At 49.6% G+C, this 15098-nt stretch overlaps 3 protein-coding genes across 4 annotated transcripts; 2 read left to right on the forward strand and 1 right to left on the reverse strand.

Annotated features, from left to right (window-relative positions):
• Positions 1-398: 398 nt before the first annotated feature.
• On the forward strand, positions 399-6336 carry LOC120704482 (outer mitochondrial transmembrane helix translocase-like). Of its 2 annotated transcripts, XM_039988883.1 has the most exons (6): positions 399-847; positions 1005-1305; positions 1654-1812; positions 5005-5300; positions 5761-5889; positions 6003-6332. In XM_039988883.1, exons 1-6 carry the CDS (start codon positions 650-652, stop codon positions 6009-6011), a joined length of 1092 nt encoding a protein of 363 aa, XP_039844817.1. In that variant the 5' UTR covers positions 399-649; the 3' UTR covers positions 6012-6332. The 2 variants fall into 2 exon arrangements, with proteins under 2 accessions (XP_039844817.1, XP_039844815.1); XM_039988881.1 differs by having other exon boundaries at positions 5761-6336.
• A 9-nt stretch (positions 6337-6345) lies between these two features.
• On the reverse strand, positions 6346-7519 carry LOC120704483 (ras-related protein RABA3-like). The gene has a single exon (XM_039988884.1). The coding sequence runs from the start codon at positions 7271-7273 to the stop codon at positions 6581-6583; it is 693 nt and encodes a 230-aa protein (XP_039844818.1). The 5' UTR covers positions 7274-7519; the 3' UTR covers positions 6346-6580.
• Positions 7520-10820: 3301 nt separating this feature from the next.
• Positions 10821-11923, forward strand: LOC120704484 (FCS-Like Zinc finger 2-like). Its single transcript, XM_039988885.1, has 2 exons — positions 10821-11166; positions 11266-11923. The coding sequence occupies exons 1-2, from the start codon at positions 11012-11014 to the stop codon at positions 11483-11485; spliced, it is 375 nt and encodes a 124-aa protein (XP_039844819.1). The 5' UTR covers positions 10821-11011; the 3' UTR covers positions 11486-11923.
• The last annotated feature ends 3175 nt before the right edge of the window (positions 11924-15098 follow it).

Below are 15098 nucleotides of genomic sequence, written 5' to 3' on the forward strand. Positions count from 1 at the left end.
CTTGTTGGGATTGAAGTGCGGCCTGGTGGTGGAAACTGGCAGCCTCTTTAGCACTGGGCCTGCTGGGCTACGAAACACCCTAACAGATATCCAGAGCCCACTCGATCACCGCTCATCACAAAAATCACCGACAGCGAGAGATGAGTGAACTGATATCCTACCGGTCAAACCTCCGCGGTTTTTTTATTTTTTATTTTTTATTTTCGTTTTTTATAAAAATATATTTTCGATTTGGAAATTTATTGAAATATATCCCGACCGCACCGCTGCAAACAGTTTTTTGGAGCATGTGAAGACTGCAAAATAAACCTCCAGAAGTAACCAGAAGCATCGTCCCCAAAAGACACGGAAAGCAGGGAACCCAACCCAAACCCCTCCTCCCCCGACTGCTCGGGGTCGAGTTGAGTGCTTGGACTTGGAGGAGGGGTTTGGGCCCCTAATCCAATCGAGGCCATCCATTCCACCCAGCCCTACCCCTCCTTGGCTCCTTCCTTCCTTTCCCCCCACCTCCGTCCGTGAAGGTAGGCGTGAGCCAATCAATCCCCCCGCCGCCCCCGAACCCCGCGAATCCTTCCGCCGCAAGCCAGAGGCGAAATCGGGTTCCTCGGCCGCCGCCCCGGCGCGGAGCACCAGCAGCGGCACCGGGGCCATGAGGTCGTCGGACTCGTCGCGCTTCGTGCAGGAGCTCGTGCTCTACGCCGCCAGCGCCGCGCTCAGCTGCCTCGTCCTCTTCGCCGGCCTCCGCCAGCTCGACCCCAACCGCGCCGCGTCCCAGAAGGCCGCGCAGCAGAAGAAGGAGATCGCCAAGCGCCTCGGCCGCCCGCTCGTCTCCACCACGCCCTACGAGGTTCCTTCCCTTCTCCCCCCGATCCCCCATCTAGGGTTCAACCTCGACCGGTGCTCCGCTCCAATCCGCTGCCCCCTCCTCACCGTCCCCACAAAGCCCCCCAAATCAAATCAAACCCAACCCGATCCCTTAATGCTCGCTTCCCCGCCCGTCGCAGGATGTGATTGCGTGCGACGTCATCAACCCCGACAGCATCGACGTCGAGTTCGACTCCATCGGGGGCCTCGACCACGTCAAGCAGGCGCTCTACGAGCTCGTCATCCTGCCCCTGCGCCGCCCGGAGCTCTTCGCCTTCGGCAAGCTCCTCAGCCCCCAGAAGGGCGTCCTCCTCTATGGCCCGCCCGGCACCGGGAAGACCATGCTCGCCAAGGCCATCGCCAGGGAGTCGGGGGCAGTCTTCATCAATGTCAGGATCTCCAATCTCATGAGCAAGTGGTTTGGGGATGCGCAGAAGCTCGGTAAGGCGACGGTTTCTAGTGTTAACCACACTATTGTTTTTGCTGTCCACTTCAAACTTTCTAGTTTAAGAATAGGGGTGTGTGTTTGGATGCCTGCCGCCAGTTGTCAGGCCAAAGCATGGCCACTCCGGAATCGGCCGCACATTGACCGAAAACTGAACTGAGCCTGCCGCGTGACCTTGGGGCAAGCCAAAATTTGGCCTCCTACCCCTGCCCACGGTCAACGACCGAATTTTGGCTGGGCAGGTGTCGGCTTTCATCCAAACACGCCCTAGATGCCAGTTTTGCTGTTTTTTTTTTCCGCTGGGTATGTGATGTGCTGATGTCGGCATGTTATTGCTGTGGCAGTTGCGGCTGTGTTTAGCCTTGCTCACAAGCTCCAGCCTGCTATTATCTTCATCGATGAGGTTGATAGTTTCTTGGGGCAGCGACGCACAACAGACCATGAAGCCATGACTAATATGAAGACGGAGTTCATGTCCCTCTGGGACGGCTTCACCACTGATCGTGAGTGCTCTTATCCATCACCTGCTGCCATGAAAGCACCGCAGATTAATTGTATGTATGCATGTAGAACTAAATACTTGCCCTGTGAAGATTCTTTATGAATGCACAAGAAGCATAATCACAATTTTGTAAACAGTAGTAACATAAATAAATTTGATAGCCAGCCAACACTATCTAAGGTTATTTCCTTAAGAAAATAATTATTCCTAACTATCATATTATTTACGAGCCTCCCGCTAGCGTTCAACCACAATTTTAGTGACATATTTTCACTAGCGTTTCATCAGTTATCAACAAATCCAACCTTTGTGTGTGTATATTGCTTCCAAATGATTTAGTGCATCTTTGCCCGCAAATTACATTGAATGAAGGGGAAACTTACATTTTGTTGAGCAGGGGCACGTGCCTCCTATGCTTTAAGTTTTACATAATAGATGTGCTTGTAAGATTGCATGAGCTGCCACCTAATGTCATCCTGAACTCCTGATTGGTCGACATCAAAGATGAAGCTAGGCTGTGTTGTATGTCATGAGCAAAGGGATTGAGCAGCGTGTGTCCTTAGTCCTCTTCCTCATGTGCTCGAGGCCTATGTCTCAAACATTAACTCTGGTGTTATTTCAGTTTGAGTACCGCTTTGTATTATATACTGATAAAGTCTGTCCAAATCTTCCTCAGTGTCGGAGCCAGTAGGGGGACTAGCATAGGGGGCACGACCATAGTCACAAAGATTCGGGGTCGATGGGGTCGAGGAACGGGGTCGAGGGACGAGATACGGTCCTCGTGAGAAGTTTTTACAAGGCAGGAACGAAAATGACCCCGCGTTTTCGGGACGGGGTCGGTGTTTCCGGATCGAGGAACGGTACCCTCGACATCGAATCTTGTGACTATGGGCACAACCCCCTCATGATCCTATTTTTCTATTGAACCCTTAATCTTAAGAGGAATTTTTAAGGCATGAATCTGTGGTGTTTGTTCTTTGAATTAGCTTAGCTTCCCCCGTAATCATCATTACCTAGCTCCATCACTGTCTGCCTTTAATTAAATCCCGTAACATTCCCAAAACAAATGCTGTAGCAGCCTGTCGTGGTGTGCAAATCCACAGCCGGGTGGCGTAGTGCACCCGCCTAAACCCAAAGGGTGAGTACTCGGGGGTTAGCTAGGATTAGTCCAATCTCGGTGGAAGAACGCGATGAGCACAGCAGGTTTAGAGTGGTTCGGGCCGCCGGAGCGTAATACCCTACGTCCACTGTGCGTTGTATTGCTTGAGCTCTCAAGAGGTTGAGAGCCGGGTAGTTCGGAGTGGAACCGAGTTTGTGTTGTGTCTGGCTTGGTGTTAGCTGAGTCTGTTGTGTGCAGCGAGCGCCTCCTTTTTATATCTCAAGGGAGGCGCGTACATGGCCGTTGAGTCCTCGACAGGTGGGCCCAACGATGTAGTATAAAATGACATACTGTACAGGCATTATGGCATTGCAGGCGACGGAGATTTCATTCCTGGATTTCCTTGCTCTGCCCGTGGGAATCCTCCGTCCAGCATATCCATGCCCTGTCTTGTCGAAACGGCGCCAGGGTGTAGCTTGCGGCGTTGCCTGCAGCGTAGTTGAACGGGCCGTGTAGCTTGCGGCGTAGGCGGTATGATGAAAAGGTGTCGTGCTGCCGTATCCATTTAATGCGGCAGACGGGCTCTGCGAGGATGCGGCGCATGCGGCTGCACTGTGTACCTCGGTAATACACGGTCTACAGTGAGGCCTGACAAAGGCTGCCCCGTGTGCCGCGGCGGCAGAGCACGCCTCAACCACCCGTATTGAATGCGGTGGGTGGGCGAGTCTTCCAGCGGAAGACCCGCGCCCGCGCCTGCGCCTGCGGGACACGTGGCGCCCCTGGACCCCGCCCCGGCGGTATGTTGGTTCTACGCGCGTGGGAGGTCCGGACGGACGCGGGGAGGTCCCGGACCCCTATGGGGGTCCGAGCCCTCGGCTGTTGGCGCGGAGCTTCCCCTCCTCAGGGACATGTGGCGTCACCGGACCCGTCCCAGAGCGGGGAGCGGGTCCGGGGCCGTTGGCCCGGTGAGGTAAGAGCCTGACCCGTGGGGCCCGGCTGCTCCGCCCCTTATGGCGTAGTTACGGATGACTACGCGAGTCCTGCCTTGCTGCAGTAGGAGTGGGTATCCCTGCTATAGGGTACCGACACAGCCAATAGCAATGACCCCTACGGCACACCAGTCACTAGTTGCCTCTGATGTTCAGCATATAATATATCTTGTTAAAATTATATGTACCAAAAGAAACTAATGTGCTTTTTTGGATATCAGTATAGAACTTATGTAACAATTTGGTGGCTTCACAAAGAAAATAAGGAGAATATAGTGCGATAGTAATATATATTTGTAAGAACTGATTTCGGGGAAAATGGTAGCCCATTAATGGCCAGTTCCTGATATGTTTTTTGGCCTGTTTCTGTCTTGCTGTTTTTTTCTCTGTTCATTGATTTTGATTCATCTTTTCATTATTTTGGCTGATTTTGTATACTGGAACAAGCAAGGATGTTTGATTGTAAGTTTTGACTGGGTTTGGGGGTGCACGTCATAGTTTACTTAATCTATCTGACACCAATGTGGCTACGCCTTGCTAGGATTCATATCGATGGTCTATGGCTGGTCATATGGGATGCTTTCAATGTACATAGAGCAATCACTTGCTTCCATCAATGAGTTAGCTTCCATGAGAAGAACATGTTCATAATCTGCTTTTTTCACTCATTTTTGTTTAGGAATTCTCCTGATGAGATTATTATTATTACTACTGTTATTGAGAATTATTGAGATTTCCGTAAGTTACACATGTATGTGATACTAACCATAACCAATGCTGGTGTCATAGGAAGCATGTTTTCAAAAGTTCTAGATACTGAAAGGATGTTACTTCAGAGAAACTATAACTAATAACATGGTAGCCTTTGTCATATGGCATGCTTTCTAGGTGAATTTCTACATGAACTTATAGTATGCCTGAGGTGGACACGAGAAATTAGTTTACAGCTACACTTGTTTGCCATGACGTCTTATTGGGAACCACATTATGTTATTTTTGGAAAAAGGATTGTTACTGCATATGGGTATAGAAATGTTTACTGTACAAATTTACTTCCGTAGATATTACTGAGCAATATTTAATTATAAATATATGCCTTTTGCAGAGAATGCTCGTGTGATGGTCCTTGCTGCTACAAACAGGCCTTCTGAGTTAGATGAGGCCATCCTCAGGCGCTTTACACAGATATTTGAAATTGGAATTCCTGTTCAGAGTGAAAGGAGCAAGATACTTCAGGTTGTATTGAAGGGTGAAAATGTTGAGCCAAATATTGATTATGATCACATTGCAAGACTGTGTGAGGGCTTTACTGGATCAGATATCCTAGAACTGTGCAAGCAGGCAGCATTCTACCCTATCAGGGAGCTGTTGGATAGTGAGAAAAATGGGAGGAACATAGATGTGAGTCTTTTATTTCCACTCAGTTTGTTGGTATACAAGATTTCGCACTGTTGGTTATAACATTTGTTTCCACTTCTGATAGTAAGTTAACAACCTTAGTGCTAAATTAGGGCATGTATTGACTTCTGAAAATTCAATCTTATTTGCTACAATCAGTTTAACATATCTTCTCTAGCATTTTTCTTGAGTGACAATTACTAGCATTAGCTTACCAGTTCAACAAATTTGCTACAATCAGTTTAACACAACTTCTATAGACCTATTAATCTATTATTTTGCATTCATGGATAAAATTTAGACAGTATTGCTATTTGGACCTCACACTACCTGATTTGGTAATAAGAGCTGTGCTGTTTATATATCTCTGCATACTGGTGAAGTTGATTTAAAGTTAACTTAGAAAGGCTTCTTCAACCATCTCACATTGGATCTGATTCGTGACTTCCTACTTCTGTTTCAGAAACCTAGACCATTGAGACAATCAGACTTGGAGAGAGCCTTATCAACATCTAGAAAGGGCAAGAAGGCTGCAAGCTCAGGGCTACAGTCACCCTTGTGGGTTCGGCCCTCAGATTCAGAAGACGATCAGGTACAGAGCGCAATCTTTGAGATATCTAAGCTGATGTCTCGAATAGTTCAGAACAGTCAGTCAGAATCAGAACCGCAAGAGCCTTCTTCACCTTAATCTAATCCTTTTGCTAGATCTCGTGAAAACCTGCAGTGGAGTAAACACAAGCATTACCTCGATTTCGTTAGGTTTTCTTGTGCAGCTTGCGAAGGTTCATCACATGTATTAGTTCCTTTTCGCGTGGCGAGGCTGCACCAGTTTTTGAAGCTAATTGCAGCTGGCAAAGTGGCAAGTTTGCACTGATGTTTAGTTGATTCAGAATTCTATGTGCCTGGCCAAAAATTATAATTATCAGACCTCCATGGTTGTCTGGCTGAAGTACTGTTTTGCTTGCCTTGTATTTCTAAACAGTTTTAGGGTAGTCAATATACATAATGAAGAAAGGGCTCCTCCATTCCAGGTCCGCAAGTGATGCACTTCGTTTTATCTGATTCTATTACCCACATGCCTTTAATCTCTGTCAAGGAAATTCATTTCAGAGCATAAACTGCTTCACACCTGCCATCAGTACTATGACAAAGCAATCCCGTGTTCACTGAGAAATCGTTTGTTCTGATGATCCATTGCAAGCAGATTGCTGTGAAACATGCTTGTCCAAACTTCAGATTACTTTGCGTGTGAAAGAATCAACTTTGCACCACGCCATTGATTATTACGAGCACGAGCAGCTGCTTGCTCGCCTCAAGGCGCTCGTCTCCATGATGATGGACATCTCATCAGCGAGCGAGAGCTTAGTGCCCTTAAGCATCAGCACGTCCGCGCCACCACCGTGCCCGCGGCCGTCGGCGCTGGCCTCCTCGTCCGCCGCCACCCCCAGCGGCCTCCTGGACACGTTGGCGTGGATCTCCTCGAGCAGCCTGAGGAAGGCGCGCTCGACGTGCTCCCCGCTGAGCGCGGACGCCTCGGAGAAGAAGAGCCCCTGCTCCTCGGCGAAGGCGGCCGCCTCGTCGGCGGCCACCGCGCGTCCGGCGGCGGCCAGGTCGGCCTTGTTGCCGATGAGCATGACGACGATGGACTTGTCGGCGTGGGCGCGGAGCTCGTCGACCCAGCGCGCGGCGTGCTCGAAGGTGTGGCGCCTGGTGACGTCGTTGACGAGCATGGCCCCCAGCGCGCCTCGGTAGCAGGCGCCGGTGACCGCCCTGTAGCGCTCCTGGCCGGCGGCGTCCCAAATCTGGGCCTTGACGCGCCGCCGGGCGATGTCGACGGTGCGCGTCTGGAACTCGATGCCGATGGTGGACTTGGAGTCGAGGAAGAACTCGTCGCGGGTGAAGCGCCCCAGCAGCTGCGTCTTCCCCACCGCCGAGTCGCCGATCACCACGATCTTGAACACGTAGTCCTCCTCCATTTCTCGACCTCCCCAGGCTCACCTCCAGGCTATAGCTGCAGCAACAATGGCTCGGCGTCTCCCAAGCTACAAGTCTCTAGCTAGCTCTTGCTAAGTCTCGTCTGACATCCGATCTGCGTGTGTGTGCATAAATATTTGTGCTGGTGACACAAGAAGCAGAGTGGTTGGGAGGGCAGTGAGGAGAAGTTGCTCTCAGCTCCTCCTATGCTCATCAGCACCTTTCATAATGGAGACTGCTGCAAGCTGACAGAGACGAGAGGGGTTTCTTGGTGTTGATAATCTGTTGCTAATTACTGCCACCACTGCTGTTTGTGTACGTTTGTCCTAGTGTCCTACAGTGAGTTTGGTTTCCTATGGCACTTTTCTCTTTCGGCATTCATTCATCCTAGAAAGACTAACTTGTAGCATGCCTTAGGTTAATTAGATTAGATAGGCACGTGCAAATGCAATGCTTCTTTTTCAAAGGTTTTCGTTCTGATGCATTCGTATTTTTAGCAGCGTTCATTTAAGGTTATTAAAAAACTGAAAACAAAAACCTCATCCTCTCCATCAGATCATCAACGTCGTGTGAACCACTTACTCAATCTCAATCGAGTTCGATTTTGCTAGAAATATTAATGACGGCGGAAAGATAATACAATTCAAAATGAGTGTGTTTAGTTAGTTTATCATTAGAAGAGTGTGTTTAGCTAGTAGCTTTCTGTTCAGCGATTCAGCTGCCAATCCAACACCAATGTGATGTTCAGACGTGCAGTGCAGGTTGATGCTCAGCCATGCTCATAGCAGCTTTGGAGGTGATCGATCTTGTGGCACCATTAGTAGAAAAATCATGCTACAATATTCTAGGAATCAAGAGTTTCCACATGATAATCAACTGGCAATTATACAAAGCCTAACATCACCCAGTCCTTAGTCCTTACAAGATGCAGCACCAGAGCAGAGTCCAAGCATGAACGAGCTTACTATACTACAAGCGGGTCAGCAGCAGAGTAGGAGACAGACGAGCGAGGACTAAACTAGAAGGCGCGGGCGGCGACAGCGGGTGGTCACAGATGGTGGCGAACTCAGCCAGGACCTCGGCGACCATCCCGGCTTTGCCCTTGCCGGCGAGCATCCTTACCAGCGCCGCCGCCCGCGCGTCCAGCTCCTCCTCCTCGGAGCTTGCTCTGTCTCTGTGCCGGGGGGACAGCAGCGCGCGTCGGCCAGCGCGGCCGCGTACCCCGTGGCGGCGCGGCTGGAGCGGTCGAGCGCCGCCGCGCGGCGAGACTCAGGCGGCGGCGGAGGAGGAGTGGCGCCTGAGCGGGAGCGCGCGGGGGGTGGCGGTGGAGGTGGGGCGGCGGGAGGGTGGACGGGAGCAGAGTTCAACTTTTCGGTCGAATTTTGCCGAAATTTCGGTGTTTTTTTCGTTTTCGCTAGTTACCGGGAAGTGAAATTCCGGTATTTTTCGCCATTTTCTGTTTTTAAATTTAAAAATTCAAAAATATTTATAAAAAATTCGAAAAAAATATGATAAAAAACTAGGTGTTCTTCTGAGCAAATAGAACTAGAAGACACTTAAATCTAAGATCATTTGCTAGGCTAAAATTGCATTTTAATTGAAAAACAAGGTTATTTGTAGTCTAATGAGGTAGAATTTATAACTTTTTAGTATCCGACGCAGCTTGGCATTTCTCCAGACCCCTCATCGCTCTATACAAATTGAATTTTAGGAATTCTCTATACAAATTGAATCAAAAAAAAAAATCAAACACTGCCACATGAATTGATAACCAATTCAAATCATGTTTGTCCTGGATTTAAAACAACTTTCAATTGGATCAACCAATGCCCCTGAAATTTAATAGACATATCCGCAATAACAAGAATAATAAAAGTCTAGTTGAGACCTAAGAGAGAAAATGGAAGTTGTCACATGAAATGACAAGACTTTTAATTGGTAGTTTTTGAAATAATTAAATAACTTTCAAACCATTGCTCAAATGAAAAAGTTCCTGAAACAAAAGTTGTAGATCTCGAAAACTGAACAAATTTGGTATTCAAAAGTTTTTCATTTGACCTCCGAAACAGTACGAAAATCACAATGGACATCATTTTCCGGTCGAAATCACCGAAATTTCGGTCGAAATCACCGAAATTTCGGTCGGAATTCACCGAAATTTCGTTTTTTGAATTTGAATTCTCTTTCCGTTTGGAATTAGCGAAATTTGGCGAAATTTCGGCCGAAATTTCGTTTCCGGCAGTTGGCGGGATTCGGTAGAAAAACGAAAAGGTGAACCCTGGACGGGAGCGGGAGCGCGACGGCCGCGTCCATTGGCGCGACGACGAGGAGTGGCCGGAGCCACGCTTAGTATTTGTCTATTTTGTTTGGGATTTTCCGTGTGCCGCGCGTGCTCCACGTCCACAACTACTCCAGGTTAGGGACGGTGCGGCGGAGGAGGCGGACACGCAGGACACGGCGCCCCGACGCGACGTGGACGGCGGCGGAGGCGCCTCAGCAATAAGCGGTGGGCCGCACGCGCGGCGGGCTCATCCGAGAGCCGTGTCAAAGCTCGATGCCGTGGGCTGTTTTTTAAGTGGGCCTTCGAGAGAGCTTGGAAAGCGCGCGCGCGCGCGCTGAGAGGAGAGGATAGCCCACCGGAACGGAACGCCCTCCTCTTCTGTCTGACGAGGTTGATCGTGAATCCTGAGAGATGAGATGAGACTGAAACGGTGTCTGCCCATGCCGCCGACTTGCTGCCCTGCATATACATACCGGCTGTGTTTAGTTGCAAAATTTTTCTCTCCAAATTTCACTATTCACCTATCACATCAAATCTTCTGTCTCATGTATGGAGTACTAAATGTAGGTAAATAAAAAACCAATTGCATAGTTTTGATGTACGTTGCGAGACGAATCTTTTGAGCCTAGTTAGCCTATGGTAAGATAATATTTACCACGAACAAACGAAAAATGCTACAGTGCTACAGAATCCGATGTGACTTTTTTTACCACTTTTTGCGAATCTAAACACAGGCACAATGAAAAAGCAGCAGGCCCCAGAATCGCAGCAGATCCGGTCAGAGATGGCTCAACCGTTTTGCAGGGGCAGGAGCACCATGCGATCGTTTAGCTAGCTTCTGCTGTGCTGCATGTGTCCTGGGACGGACAAGCAGCTAGACTGCTAGAGCTTACTGTAGCTGCAAATGGCCTGGGGAATCTGGGCAGGCGAGGCAAGGCATGACCAGACACACTGCCAGCATATCAATAATGAAATGGTATAATATAGAGTATCACTTCCATTGTTACTCGCCTGACTCATCTCTGCTGCTTTCCAAAGGATGGATGGATCATTTGATTTTGATTATTATTCATTCAGTCATGTCGATCGATCGATCAAGTTGCCGCTGCAGGTTAGCAAGCTTAGATTAATCCCCCCAGGCACGCGCCGCCAACAGGTTCCATGGCACGGCCCCTGCTCTCCTGCCCTACCACCCATGGTTTTGTACGCGAGCCAGCAGGCCCAGCACAGCATGGCGGGCCGCGCGTGCAGACAAGCCGGGCACGCGGCCATATAAACCTCCCCCTCCTGGTCCTGGGACAGCTCCGTCTACCAAACCATGGAGAGGGCAGCGTAGCGAGAGCGAGTCCTCCACAAGTGCAAGGATCGGAGCTCGACGACCCACCATGCTATAGCTGGCTTTGGTAGAGATATATAGGTGCTCGACGCGGCGGCGCAGGCGGTGCCGGTGCCGGAGACGATGGGGGAGCTGGAGGAGGAGGAGCGATACGTGCAGGGGGCGTCGAGGTTCTTCCGGGTCAAGCCGCGCGCCGGCGGCGCCAATCTCCACTACCTCGGGTCGTGCTTCCTCTGCAAGGAGAGCATCGCCTGCAACCGCGACGTCTTCATGTACAAGTACGCGCACGCAAGCATGGGCATGGCATCATCATCTTTCCGGCGATTCCTCCCTTCCGTCGTCCCATATCTTGGTGCTAATCGATCTGCTGCCTGCAGGGGGGACGCCGCCTTCTGCAGCGACGACTGCAGGCAGGAGCAGATGGACATGGACGAGGCGCTCCAGACCGTGGCGCGGCGCCACCGCCTCCTGCGCGCGCCGCCGTCGTCCTCGTCCTCGCCGGCAGCTGATGCGGCGGCGTCAAGGCCGCCGGCGATGCGCCGCCGCCCGACCATCGCCAATCTCGCGGCGCGCAATCCCCCCGTGGCCGCAAGCTAGGTAGCTGCATGGTGTCGATCAGCAGGGCCGGCCGCGCGCGTCGAGATGGACATGGATCAGGCCGAGAGTGCAGTAGGTGATCGTCTTCTGCCGCGATCATCCATCAGTTTGCAGTCAGGCGCAGAAATTAGCAAGAAGGATCTAGTACGGGTTGATTGGCCTTGTAGGCATGTATAGGTCAGTAGGTGTTGTTCTCTGGGGATCCTGAGGGCATGCATGGATGATTTCATCTGCATGATCTCTTGGTGAAGGAGAGAGAGAGAGGAGGGAAGAAAATTGAACTGATGAGCAGTTCAATTACACTAGGCAGAGATCCAGCAGAGCAGGAATAATAACCAGGCTATCTATGGACATCTCAACTCTTTGTGATGACCTATCTGCATGTACAAATTAAAAAGATTAATTAGTACCGCTGCCATGTGCATTCTTCTTGGTTCATGAGCTTCCTCACATCATCTCCTCGTCATTGTTCTTGCACTTTTTTCTTCCCGCGGGATATTACTTCAGACGTGGACAGATGAGAGATTCAGAACAGAATTGAGGTGCCACGGCATGCACAATTGTCCTTCAATTACAAGCCTGCTGAGCAACCCTAACCTTGTCCAAAATCACTTTGTATTACCTGCCTAACTTTTTCAGGGCTTAGGTTGTAAGATTTCAGACGCCTGATCTTTTCAGCCTTCAGTTCCGTCTTCTGATGCTCTGAGCAAGTGTGCACATCTTTACTTTCAGATGATGTAAGGAACATGGTCTCATTTAGACCATTATTTGTGATTTTGGTGATTGAGTGACAACATAATCAATGGGACTAACAGATTTGTGAGATCACATTTGTAGGAGTTTTTAGGTCCTATGGATATAATTCAAGATGTCCAAACTATCGTCAAGACGCAATGTTCAATCCATCGTCGGGACGCCAAATCCAATCCACCATCAAGATGACAAATCCAATTAGTCATAAAGATACCGATGGCTCCACCATCGGTGTATCCGATGATTGCCGGATACACCGACGCCCTAAGCATCGGTGCAATTGGGTGAGCACACTTAGCCAAGTGAGGAAAACTCAGTAGCACCAGTTTAACCGACGGGTCAGAGACAGGCATCGGTGCATCCAACATACTATTGTCCAGAGACGATGTCAAGTGCGCAGCAGCCAAGCCTTTAGCACCGGAAGAACCGATGCCCCATCGAAACAAGCGTCAGAGCAATGACGTCAGCAAGGAATTATCAAGTGCAACGGCTACGAGAAGATTCTGTGTCACCGGAAGAACCGACGCCCAAGCATTGGTTTAACCGATGGACCCAGAAGTTGCTGCAGCCGTGTCAGAGAGCCAACGTCTAGAATCAGTCTGTGTGTGACCGGAAGAACCGATGCCCTAGCACCGAAAGTTCCGATGCCTACACAGAAAAATGGCCAACGTCTAGTTCAAGTGTGAGGGCTATATATATGTGTTCCCCCGGCCATTTGAAGTTGGCTGGAGTTTCTAGAAGCCTCATACACATCTAAGAACACCTCCAAGCCATCCAAGAGCAAATAGATCAAATCTTTAGGCTTAGCACAAGCTTTGTGAGTGTTAGTGTTAGGATTAGCTCTTTAGAGAGTGTGAGAGCAAGGTGTTGTGTCTTATGGCTGGTTCTAGAGTGAACCAACAAATATCTCGGTGCACCGGCCCATTGGAGCATTGGTGGCTCGCCGGCAAGTCAACGATCCTCCGGCTTGGTGTGGAGCGGTGTCGACAACATTGAGCAGGGGACGGAGACCCCTCCTTCGTGGGCAAGCTCCCTTAGTGGAAATCGGGATCAAGGTGACTGAAAGCATCTAGGCCCCTAATTCGAGTTTTGGTAATTAATGACAACGATTTGTGGATTAACAATTTCATTCGAGATAATGAGCATAGGTTGATCCACGGATGAAAGATATTTGGTTGTGAACGTGTGAAGTTTGGAGATGATATGCAAAGGTCGGGCTCAAGACAAAGGTATAAAATATGACTTTTGTATTTTACCGGTCACAAGGCGTTTAGTGGATGAAAAGTGACTGAATTTGTTGGATAGATAGCCGTACTATAAAGAGGGGTTGTGTACTCGTGCTTGACGGGTCTTTAGTGCCATTTTGCTCAAAATATCTAGGTGCATGCATGAGGGCTAACGACGTTTTGACAAGATTTGAAAAAGAACAAGTTTGAGAGCTGACTGCACAAGCGCAGACAGTCCGCTCCCTGGAGCGCAGACGGTCCGCACCCGTACCAGAGAGCATGTTTGGCTCTGGTGGAAATTAGATGTGGCTGGCGGACAGTCCGGCCCAGGTGGGCGGACGGTCCGCCGCTCTAACTCAAAATGTACCAGAGATGGTGTTTTCTCTGGCTGGGCTTATGATCTGTGCTGCGGACGGTCCGCCCCTGGGGCACGGACGGTCCGCCGACTATTTGACAATTTGTACCAGAGAAATTGTTGTCTCTGGTAGATTTCAAGGATGAACGGCGGACGGTCCGCTCCTGGGGCGCGGACGGTCCGCCGGCTAATTTCAAAGTTGTACCAGAGACGATGTTCATCTCTGGTAGTGTGGAAAACTTAACTGCGGACGGTCCGCCCCGGGGGCGCGGACGGTCCGCCAGGGCTGTAATGGCTAGTTCTGACACGCATTAAATGCACTCTGACTCTCTGCCTTATAACGGCGAACGGTCCGGTTTTTGAACAGCGGACGGTCCGTGACTTCGCAGAAAAGAGTGTAACGGCTAGTTTTTGAGGGGATGTCTATATATACCCAATGCCCGGCCATTGGGTCTCTTTCTTGGCCATTTGGACTGCATACTTGACACTATAGAGCTAAGGCATCCCTCTCACACACACACTTGCTTAGAGATTGCATTCTTGAGTGTGAGAGCTTCCTAGTGCATTGCATCAAGAGTTTGAGCTTTGTGGCACTAGGGAAACTTCAAGCAATCGTCATTGACTTGTTACTCTTGGGAGTTGCCGCTCCCTAGACGGCTTGGAGAATAGGATTTCGTGGAGCTCCTCCAAAGAGATTGTTGAGGAGCCCCAATTTCGGTTGTGAGAGGTTTTGTGCTCACCTCACCGGAGTGGTGAAGAGCAACTCTAGTGGAATCGAGGTGTGGAGCGGTTCCTTGATTCAAGCCGGCTCAAGATCAAGAGGTTCTTGATAGAGGAGCAGTTGATTCTTGGAATCCACCTCAACGTGGATTAGGGGTGACCGGCAAGTCATCGACACAACGGGATAAACTCGTGTGTCAAGCTTGGTTACCTCTCTTGCTCACTTTAATTCTTGTTTTTACTTTGAGCAATTTACTTTACTAGAGCTTGATTTGTATCTTGTCACCCTAGGTTGCAAACCCATCTAGAGATAGTAGTAGCATGACATAGGGTTTTCCTTTGTTACTAATTAAATTTCTCTAGTGTTGTTGGTTTTAGATTTTAAACCGCCTATTCACCCCTCCTCTAGTCGGTGTTCTTGATCCTACAGTGACCGTGATTGTGTTCACGGAAGAGACTTGATTGCTGGGAAGCAATACTCCTCGTGAGTCCTTCAACAACGTGGACGTAGGGGCACCTTTGTGGCAATCCGAACCACGGAATAAATCCTCGTGTCGAG

Source organism: Panicum virgatum, chromosome 4K (assembly GCF_016808335.1).
Source record: "Panicum virgatum strain AP13 chromosome 4K, P.virgatum_v5, whole genome shotgun sequence".
In the NCBI taxonomy this organism is placed as follows: domain Eukaryota; kingdom Viridiplantae; phylum Streptophyta; class Magnoliopsida; order Poales; family Poaceae; genus Panicum; species Panicum virgatum.